The following is an 11,610-nucleotide window of genomic DNA, read 5'->3' as shown; positions in this document are numbered from 1 at the left end:
AATTTTTTTCCGACAGGTACTGTAATTATCAAGTTCTGTCAGTAAAAAGTGAGAAAGAAAAAAGGGTATTCTAGATCCTATAAAGTTCCACTTAAACAGTTATACCAAAATATCAATACACAACTGTAAGAAAATGTGTCCGCAAATCCTGCAAGGTATTGTATACAAAGAACATAACTTGATTCCCTCATCAGATCTAATAAATTGACATGCTACGGGAATCAGTGACAAAAAGACAATTGAATCTTATTAATCACAGTTTAATGAAATAAATTTTAAGATACATATTTGGAAAATATACACAAACCTCACCTTCAAAAAGTTAACTGCCAGTTCAGCCTGCAAGCCATCACCCATCTGAATGAGTGCATGATCTGGTTTATTGCGGAGAAGTTTAATTCTCACAATGTTTCCATATAAGGAGAAAAGGTTGAAGAGCTTATCCTCATCTATTCTCTGAAACAAAGGATTGTAATACATGAAGACAAGAGTTGAGCAAAATCTTTAAATTAAATAAAAATAAAAATAAAAATTTCTTACATCAGGATTGAGATTGGAAACAAGGACTGTACACCTGTCATTTGTCCCACTTATTCCAGGAGGCAAACCTCCTCCAAAAGCAGCCGCAATGGCTGCTGCATTGGCCATCTAGATTTTGAAAAGAAACAAAATGTTCAATCAGGTGCATGTTTAGGGAAAAATTAGTGCAACTACTAAAATACATATAATTAAGGAGAACTGCAATGTATGTTAAAGATGGGGGAGTCTCATGAAGTTAAAGAAGTTGGAATAATTGTCAAAACAAGGGTCAACCAAAACCGATATCTCCTAGCAAGATCCTATAATCAAAATTAGGGTATTGCAATTTTAATGGTAAGTAAATAATGCTTCCTTGAAGAAAATGAAAATTAAACAAGTAACCAAAGCACACAATCAGTGTACTAAGGAGCCAGAAATACAGCAAAATTACAGTGCATGAAAAGTACAACAATCAAGCAAGTAGGCTAAAGAATTAAAAGTAAAAACACCCAAAGCATTTGTCCACTCAAACAAAGTCTGAAAGAAAGACAGCTTCAAGTCAGGAATTGATCTCTCACTTCCTTCAAAAGTACGAGCATTCCATCTCCCACAAAATACCCCACATAAGACAATGAGGGATCATAGCCCAAATCACCGCAGATTTATGCCTGTTTAACTTGCTCAACTAGCTAGCTAGTATTGCAGTTAAAACTCCAACACTGGGGGATGGAGAAAAGAAAAATGCTGAAATTGAGTGATGTCGCCAGAAGCCTTCTGAGCTTTAAGGTTAAACATGGGAAAAGAGATATTCTTATGGCATGATAGATGGCATCGAGATAGGGCCCTATACCTGAAGTGTTTTTATAGGGTCATATATGATGCAGCGAGCAGACTTGATGCTGAGGTTATTAGTGTACTTAATAACTAGAATTGGATCTGATATCAATCCAAAGCAAATTATGCTTGGCGGAGGCGCGGAGCTGAAAGAAGGGGACAGGGCTATCCAGTCTGCTTCTAGATCAGGCATATTCACATGTGCAGCATCCTGGGAGGAGCTGAGAACAAAGTATGAAGAAGTGCCATGGCGGAAACTAATTTGGTTTCAATGCACATTCCTAAGCATGCATTTGTCAGCTGTTTGGCGCTCAAGAACAGGCTTTCTACAAGAGATAGGATGCTGCAATTGGGTTATACAGGTGACACTGCCTGTATCTTCTGCAGAATATGCATTGAATGCAAGAGCCATCTCTTTTTTTAATGCTCTTTCACCAAGAGAATTTGGAGGGCATGGGAGTTTGTCTAGTTTCTAATGCTCAGTCAGCATGAGATGAGCTGATAGGTTGGGGAATCAGAAACCTGAAAGGTAGAAGCTTATGAGCTTCTCCATTTAAGCTAGCTAGGGGCTAGGTGGGAAGCTGTTTATCATTTACGGCTTCATAAGGAAATTCAGAACCAATGCAAGGAAGATAAAAATTGAAGAGCAGAGAGTTAGAAGCATAAATCATGCCAGAGCATGGATAGAATACAAAGGAGTTGGCTGCAGTTCAATTCTAAATAGTCTTGCACTGAGTTGGGGAATTTCCATCACTGTAATTCAAAATAATTCTGCTTAACTGTGAAAGATCATTGTAGAATCTGGGTGTATCTTAACTTAAGGGTCAGGCTCTGAGTGTATCTTTGGATCCTTTGCTCTGAGTGTTTGGAATTGTACAATGTTAATGAGGAGAAAATATGGGTGAAAAATGGAGCCATAAAGCCCTCACTCAATCCATTACATATATATAAAGAAAAAATTACAAAATATAACAAAGAATATTCAGATAGTGACAGCTGTAAAGACAACTCACCAATAGTATCTTCTAGAAGTGTCTAGAATAGGGACAACTCACTAGGAATACCTCACCAATGGAATCTTTCTAGAAGAATACAATCATAGCATTCTTTTCCTGTCGAACATATCTTTCTAACATACAAGTCATTTCATTTAAAAATAAACTGTTGGCTTATCACGAAGGGAATAAAAATTAAAATTAAAAATTAAAAAAAAAAAAAAAAAACTCCCTACCTCCCTCCTCCAAACTCACCCACATGCACCAAACAAAAAAGATATAACAAAATAAATAGGTCTTCTCAATTGCCAAGACTTTTAAGTAGATTTTATGATGAGTCTATAAGAATGAGTCCATTGTATGCTAGGATATGACAAGCTTGAATTCTTTTCTTTTCTTTTTTTAAGTAAAGAAAATTTTATTCAAAGTCATACGGAGTCACCCAAGCATACAGGAAGTATACAGCAGGGGACCAAAACAATCAAATACAAAAATTACAAGCATCCCTCAAAATCATAAACTGAAAAAAAAGAACGACCTCCTATGATAGACATCCAATCCAATAGTGTTTTAAAAAAGAAAAGTTTTAAGGAAATCATAGTACATTTATAAGAAAAATTTTAATTCAAACAAAGACTAGATAGAAAAGGAGAATAGTCATTCTGTAGACATCCCATATTATCCACCACAAAGATATAAATAGATAGCATCCTCCAACTCAGATAATTATCTCATTCAAGACTTCTTCATGGCCTGATCAATACCCACCTGTGGAAATGGAACTGGAAGACATTAAAAAGAAAAACTCATCAGTAAATGGTTGAAGAACACAAAATACAATTGACTTGTTAAAGCAATTTACAACTGTCAAATTAAGCACCTGCCCGTCCAGTAGCTTGAAGGGCATACATGCCTCCTGCATCCCCATACCCGGGCTATCACATGATGGAACAAAAAAAAAATTAGAATAATAGGCAAAGAACAACATTTTTACAAATGCATATAACATCAACATCAAAGGACAAAAGCACATACTTGTGATGATCTGCCTTTCTGTTCTGTAGGTAGATTTGGGTTAGTGAAATCCCTACACAATGATGGACATAAATTAATTAATTTAGCACCAATGAAGGATTAATGTCAAAGAAATAGAGTAACTGGTTTCATAATCCACATGCTACCACCCACCTTGAACGCTCATTATTGTAGTTTACTTGTAACTCGTCAAGGCTTGGATCATGAAAAAAAAGGGGGGGGGGGGGGGGGGGGGGAATTGGGGGGGGGGGGGTGGAATTAATCTCCAGAACAGATGAATAAACAATAATGAAAGAATAAGCATACACCCAAAGACACAGGCAAGCTGACAACAAGCTTTGGGAACCCAAATACATGCAAAATGCAAACTGCTAAAAGGTTTAAAACCTACTTCGAGTACTGAATGTCCAGCTGACAGCAACCATCATAAATATTACGTCCCTATAACATAACACCAACAACAATTAAAACTATTTTGGAAATCAAGCCAGGATTTAGACGTCAAGAAAGCTTCCAGTTCATAAAAAACAATACCTGAAGTGCAGTTCTAGCTACGACAGCACTCTGACGTGATTGATACTGAATGAGGGCTTGAAAACCTACATAGTTTGCACACAAAAGATGAAAGGCTATTAGAAACAAAGTAAGACAGCATGAATATTTCTATTAGAGTGACCTATCTCATTCTAGATTACAAGGAATATGATCATGCAAACAACAGTACACCCACTAAATTTTTGAAAATTATAACTACAAGCGTTTCTTATCTAAAAAGCAATTTATAGGGGCCATTTTGATGCCAATTATGAGATTAATTAACATGGCTCTTTTCCACAAAACAACATTGACCCATCCAGCTGTAAGACAAATGTAATATAAAGAGAGACAAAGGAAGAAAGAGAGAAAACTTGAGGAGGCTGACCAGCTGACTTCTGAAAAGTGACGATCTTCTCCACAAATCCATGCGGAGAAAACACTTGATGCAGCACGTCCACTGTTATTGGATATAGCATGTGGTGAATTGTAACTAGGAGAATTCGATTTGGCTGAGCATCCAGATAGTGCCCGGCAGCAAAACAGGATAGACAGAAGAGAGAGAAGAGAATAAATAGAGGAATATAGATAGAGAAAAAGATCCAGAGAAAATAATAATCTACTATGTAAAGTAGAGATTGCCAAAAAAATGGTCAAGATGAAATGAAAAGGTAAACAAGAGAAAATAAAACGTGAGATATTAAAAAAAAATCAGAAAGAAAAAAAGAAAATGGTTGTTTTGATTCAAGCCAAACATTCATCCTCACAAAAAAAAAAAACTCCTCTTTCTCTTCTGATATACTATCATGTTCAAAGTTCAATGAAAAGCACAGTAGAAGCAAAGCAGTAACTGTGTGCATAAAGCACATGAATAAAGTTCCTTAGATAACCTTTAGAAAGGTATCTCAGTGAGAGTAATTGAATAAGCAATATAATATGCAGTCAACAGACAAGAAACAGTTATCCTCATTATCATGCAATTTTTCTTTTTCTTTTCTTTTCTTTTTTCTTCTTTTTTTTTTTTTCTTTTTTGGGGATAAGTATCCACCTTATTACTGCGTTATCAGCAGACAACAATTTTTTCTTATTAGAAAAATTACTTCTACTATTTATGCGGGAAATTAGTAAAAATTATTTTGGCCACAGAAAAGTTTCTATACACATTACTTTCCTCCATAAACATAACAAGGTATATGAATTATACTTCTCAAATAATAATTAAAAATGTACCAACCTCATCTCCTCGTCCTTGAGTGTTTTGATCCATCGTTGTTAGTTCCTGATGTGATGAGAACTGGACATAAACATTCCTCCCCCTGGGGCAAAACAAAAGGAGAGTTAAATCATATATGAAATCTTGAAATTAGACTAGTTTGGAAACAAATTGTGCATTAATAGCTCTGCAGACTAAGGTGATAGTAAAATAATAAAACCTATCACAAAGAAATCAAATACCAAAGTAAACAATAAGCTCTAACATAAATGGTACTTCCTCTTCTCATAAGAATGGATGGGTAGTGAGGTCATGGGTTCAAAACCCATTGGATGCGTAACTTACCAATATATTTTTTTTTTTAAGTAAACAATCTGTTATACCTTATGCTTGGCTGGACGTTTGCATAGAATTGCAGAGCATTAACTGCTGAAGGAATATCTTGCATTTGGATAAGAGCCTGCATGCATGGCAGAGACAAAACAAAATGTGTCAGATCTATGGTTTGGCTTAATTTAAAAAATAAAAAACCTGTCTCTACCACGTTTTGCACAAAGTCACAACCTGATTTTTTGCTCGAAGCATCACAAGCTTAGTTATGACTCCAAATGGCTGGAATAGCTGAAGCAAATCATTCTGGTATGAATAATTTAAATTGGGTCAAAGATGCAATTATCCAAGATACAAAATCTGTAAAATATATATAGACGAGTACATGAAAATAAATGTAGAACACAACAGGCAAAAGTATAGCATATAATACATTTAAAATTTTTAGTATTTTTTAATAAAGTTGTGATGCCCCAGATTAATTAGATGTTGATTGAGTGTATGCTAAGTTTCACATCGAGCATATCACATATACTGGGTTGATTTAAGCTTTATTAAAAACTACAAGAAGTCTCAATTGTGACTAGACTTGTCCTTTTGGGGTATAGTGCAAATATGGCAATGCTTATCTTTGGGTGTTACAAAATGGTATCAAAGCTCTAGGTTTCATCCTTAGGATTGTCTAGATTAAAATAAAAAATAAAAATATTATGAGTGGGGTAGAATTTAGGTAATTTGGGGTACGTCCTATGGTACCTAAAAGTTGATTTTCTTAACAATTTTTATTGAATTAGAATTTTCTTAACATGCTAGTGTATATTGGACATAGGTTAAGATGCCACCACGCAATAGGAGACTCATGGACATTAGCAACAACTCTCGTAATGATGGGAATCAGCAAGGCAAATGTCAAGAACCTAGGCTTAATCAAGGCCAACCACTAGATATGTTTCAATTGATGCAAACCTTAATTGGGGTGGTTCAGCAGCAAGCCACTACTGGGGATAACTTGACTAGAATGATGGAGCAGCGCCAAGGTCAACAAGGTGGAATGACTGAATCTAAGAGATTCCCCTCCAACTTTTGAGGGAGCCATTGAACCTATGGAAGTAGAGAAATGGATGATTGCAAAGGAAAAGGTTTTTCGAGTGCTAAAATGCTCTAAGGGTGAAAAGGTGGGTTATGCCACCTACATGTTGCAAGGAAATTAGGATTGGTAGTAGCTAGAAGAGGACAAGCGTGGCCAAGTCGGAACCATGAGCTTGGGAGGTTTTTCAGGCTGAATTTTATGATAAATACTTTCCCTAGAGTGTTTGCTTCTAGAAAGAAAATGAGTTCATTAAGATGAAATAAGGAAACTCGACAATTGCCAAAAGCAGAATCTGCTACTTAGCCAAATTTGCTCTTGCATTAGTGGCAAATGAAGAGAGCAAGGTCCCAAATCTATCAGGGAGTGTTGCCATTTGAGTTGACCATTTTACCAAATTCTGCTGCATACTAGGCATCATGTTTCCTTGTTCTAGCTGAATGAGCTCATTTTCTTTCTAGAAGTGATCAATGTTATGAATACCATTTTGGACCCCGTTTCAGTTTGTCCATTGAAACAAAATGTTTTGGTACTGGCCTATTTTGACGTACCGTTGCGTACTGTTTCCAGCTTACCACTATTTTATAAATAAATAAATATATATATATATATATTATTGATTAAAAAAAATCCATATAATCAATTATTGAAGGTTTTAAAGTTATATTATGCCACCTACATGTTGCAAGGAAATTAGGATTGGTAGTAGCTAGAAGAGGACAAGCGTGGCCAAGTCGGAACCATGAGCTTGGGAGGTTTTTCAGGCTGAATTTTATGATAAATACTTTCCCTAGAGTGTTTGCTTCTAGAAAGAAAATGAGTTCATTAAGATGAAATAAAGAAACTCGACAATTGCCAAAAGCAGAATCTGCTACTTAGCCAAATTTGCTCTTGCATTAGTGGCAAATGAAGAGAGCAAGGTCCCAAATCTATCAGGGCGTGTTGCCATTTGAGTTGACCATCTTACCAAATTCTGCTGCATACTAGGCATCATGTTTCCTTGTTCTAGCTGAATGAGCTCATTTTCTTTCTAGAAGTGATCAATGTTATGAATACCATTTTGGACCCCATTTCAGTTTGTCCATTGAAACAAAATGTTTTGGTACTTGCCTATTTTGACGTACCGTTGCGTACTGTTTCGGGCTTACCACTATTTTATAAATATATATATATATATATATTATTGATTAAAAAAAATCCATATAATCAATTATTGAAGGTTTTAAAGTTATAAGTATATATTTCAACTAATAGGTTATCTTTAATCTCAAATATCAGTTCAATAATAATAATAACAACAACAACAACAACAGCAGCAGCTATTAGTTCAATTATATATAGAATATAATGAGAGTAATAATATGAAAGGGAAAAAAAAAAAAAGACAACCCTAAATGTTAATTTTAAGATTAGTTCTAGGATCATAATTATTTCACAATTTTTTTGTCACAATTCTGACGTGGCAAACTGTGAGTGGTTAACCATCACTCAAATATAGACTCATAATTTTTTTTTCACCAATCACACTCTATCACATCACAATTGTGACAAAAAGTTGTAAAAAATTTTATAGTCCTATGCGCTTTTTCTAATTTTAGTGACTGTAGAATTAAAAGGTTGAAAGTTTCCATTTTATTATGAGTCACGTGAGGTTCACAAAAACAAAACAAAGAAAAAAATGTTAATTAAATTCAAACGGACAAAACAAAAGAGCCTAGAAGGAATGAGTATTAGGTGGGGCTCATAAACACCACAAAACAAAGAAAATATCTAAAGCTTAAAGACTCTAAAGTCTAAAAACAAGTGGAGGACAGCTAAGGACACACAAATAAAGAAGAAGAGGTAGTTAGGTAGTTGACCGAAACCAGAAGAAGAAGAGGAGGAAGAAAAACACTAAACCCAAAAGGAGGAGGTAGGAAATTTTTTTTTTTTTTTTTTCAGTCAAAATCTTGTATTGGCCGAAATTGGCCGAAATAGACGGAATAAATAGGCCGAAATCTGATCCAAGGTGGAACGTGAGGTATTCTCATACCGGTTTGCATACCAGTACGAAATATTCCAGCTGTTCGGGCCGGAATGGCACGAAATCGATAACATTGGAAGCGATCACTCTTGGGAAAGTATTTCTCATAAAATGCAGCCTTAAACACCTTCCAAGTACATGATTCTGACTCGTGGCCACACTTGTCCTCTCCAATTTCCACCAATTATAAGCATCTCCTCACAACATGTAGGTGGCATAACCCACATTTTTACCCTAAGAATTTTAGCACTCTAAACACCTTCTTCATTTCAATTATCCATTTCCGCTTCCATAGGTTCAGTGGCTCCCTCAAAAACTGGAGGAGCTAATCTCTTAAATTCATCGATTCCACCTTGTTAATAAAACCTAGATCACCTAGTACATGCTCGATGTCACACACCCACACATCACACACTTAATCAATATCCAATCAAATATGGGGCATCACAAAAGGTGACTTCCAAAATTCTTAATTCTTACCAAAATATATGACAATTATTTTGTTGGTTAGTTGTGCTTGGCACTTGATTGAGCATTAAAAATTAAATTAATGCCCCCTATAATTAGTGGTTCCCACTGAATTTACGGCTCTAGTTATGATTAAAACTACAAAGTGATGTTACCAATATTAGGAAACACATCAATGACCCCTAATGAAATGAAAACCTTATGACCCATATCAGTTATAAAATAATCAAATTTATATACAACATTAACTTTCAATATGAGATGTTTGAATCAACTCATCTTAGCACTTTATACTTTTTACTCCCAATCCATGTTGCAAGAGCATGCATATATGTAATACAAACGATATATTTAGACTGCAAGAAGCTTAAAAGGAAAGTAAATCAAAGTTCATAGTACAAGAAGAGATTATTGTAAATTTGATTTCTCTTTTCAGTTTCATATCCTCCACTTCAATGATCAACTCTTTCAATCTTCCTATTTTCTGTGTGCAAATACACATTGAACATATGCTGAATAAAGAAGAGTAGCTGATAAGTAAAAATTATGGTGAAATTTTTCTTTCAGCAATTATCTTAATCTTTTATCTACTGCTACGTAATTTCTTTAGTAATTTTAAACATAGTTGTTGCAATTTTTACTTCTTTTTTTACGATATATCCTACCCGATTGTGTTCCTATGAGTTAAACAATGGTAGCCATCCAAGTAAGGCCCCAACTTCTTTCTATTTCTTCAATATAAATGGGTATGTTGGAAATTTGGAATTTGGGACTACGGAAGCACATTCACACCAAAAGAACTTAAAAACATCCACACAAATCATAAAATTTAACGTGGTTCAACCAATTCGTGCTTACCTCCATGGCCAACACCAACCAAAATCTTTTTTTTTTTTTTTGATAAGTAACTTAAAAGTTTATTGAAAAAACACAGCCCTGTACATAGGAAATGTACGAAAGAGGCAAGAACATCAAGAAAACGACACCAACCAAAATCTACCATCAACAATATAGATTACAACTAAACTTAATCAAGCCTCACAAACACAAACTTACCTAAATATCTAACTCTCAATACCACTCACAAACTCAACACCCTCACAAGCCCAAAACCCTAATGTACCCAACAGTGCTCTTATATTAAGAAAATCAATAAGCTCTCAAATCTCAACTCACCAAAAAACACAGCTACCTTCTAACCAAAAAACACTACCAGGAATCTTCTAGGTTCCAAAAATAATCTATGCGTTTGTTCCAACACAAGCATCTTCCAACCTCACAGAGTGTATTGGTGAACTTACTAAAAAAAACATGGATTTCAAAACTATTTAGTTTAAGAAACTTACTAACTATAGTATAGAGTCTCACAAGAGATTATTACCATCCATAAACACCTTTGAAATATGTATGTATAAAAATGGTTTTCCTTCTGTGGGACACTTGAATTGTGAGTAGTGGAGAAAAAGTGATCAGTTCTTGCGAAAGTGATAGGCAGTCTTATTAAATTTGGATAGTAGAATTTAAAAGAAAATAGAGTGAGAATATACTTCAGATATTTCGGGGCCCACATTGCGAACGTGAATGACCTTAGAAGGTTCTGTCATTGTGCTGAAGCTGAACCACGCTCACCCTGACCCTGACCCTGACCCTGGCTGTAACAAACCCAACCGTAAAATCAGTTTAGCATTGCTTTGAATTTAGAAGCAATCAAATTAATATATATCACACACAACAAAGTTTATTTCTTTAAATTCAAAATGCAAACAAACGGACTTTCTTTTGCGAAGCTGAATTACAGACAGCACTACTAAATTAAACACTCAACTGCTTGCTTGAAATGAACACAAATATAGTATCGAAATCCCTAAATCAAAACAATATAAAGGAAATCATAATTTCAAGAAGATTAAAAGAACATTTAATTATTTTTATACAACAATAACAAAAGAGGGTGTGTGCAGTGCAGGTCAAAACCCTAGGTCATAAAAGAAATCAGAAAAGGAGAAAGTTCTGAATCGAAAAGAATCTACAAACAAACAGGTGGATAGATTCCAAATTCGAAGTTCACAACTTTCTTTCTTTTTCTTTCTCACCAACCAAACGGACCGTACATTCGAAGTAAAATAAAATATGAAAAAAGAAAAGAAAAGAAAAGAAAAAGAAAATCAGCTTGGCTTGGCTTGCCTGAGACAGAGAAAGTGATGATGATTGACGAGTGAGGGATTGAGAGGGGAACTGCGCTACTGCAACGCGTATTGTGTTTATTGTCTGTTCTCTGTTTCTCAAATCTCAATCTCACTCGCACTAATTACTGCTCTCTCTTTATATAGACGCGGCCTTTTCTTTTCTTTTCTTTTCTTTTTTTAATAAATTTATATACACGGCCTTTTATAATAAACTAATACTATTTTTTTTTTTTTCATAAAACATAGGATTTATTTATTATTTAAGGAGATTTTTGCTAATATTGTCCTTGGGCACTCATATGAAAGACGTAACATAGAAGGACGATTCATTCTTGACCAAATAGCATCTTGCAATCCAAAATTAAAATAAAAAGTTTTGGTGCCAG

The 11,610-nt window shown here is 34.8% G+C and overlaps 1 protein-coding gene across 1 annotated transcript; it reads right to left on the bottom strand.

Annotated features, from left to right (window-relative positions):
• Window positions 1-312: 312 nt before the first annotated feature.
• Window positions 313-11,370, bottom strand: LOC112005048 (polypyrimidine tract-binding protein homolog 3; the record flags this gene model as incomplete). Its single annotated transcript, XM_065777732.1, is given in 14 exon segments — window positions 313-456; window positions 541-648; window positions 3,117-3,130; window positions 3,229-3,283; window positions 3,384-3,435; window positions 3,537-3,578; window positions 3,775-3,824; window positions 3,918-3,982; window positions 4,306-4,429; window positions 5,152-5,233; window positions 5,514-5,590; window positions 5,695-5,766; window positions 10,586-10,690; window positions 11,223-11,370. Coding segments are annotated over 13 exon segments (942 nt in total), but the record flags the coding sequence as incomplete, so codon positions are not given.
• Between the last annotated feature and the right edge of the window lie 240 nt (window positions 11,371-11,610).

The sequence above is a fragment of the Quercus suber genome, unplaced genomic scaffold, assembly GCF_002906115.3.
Source record: "Quercus suber isolate HL8 unplaced genomic scaffold, Cork oak 2.0 scaffold_162, whole genome shotgun sequence".
In the NCBI taxonomy this organism is placed as follows: Eukaryota; Viridiplantae; Streptophyta; class Magnoliopsida; order Fagales; family Fagaceae; genus Quercus; species Quercus suber.
Note: the sequence above shows the minus strand (reverse complement) of the source record. Positions and strands in the feature narration are given on the sequence as shown.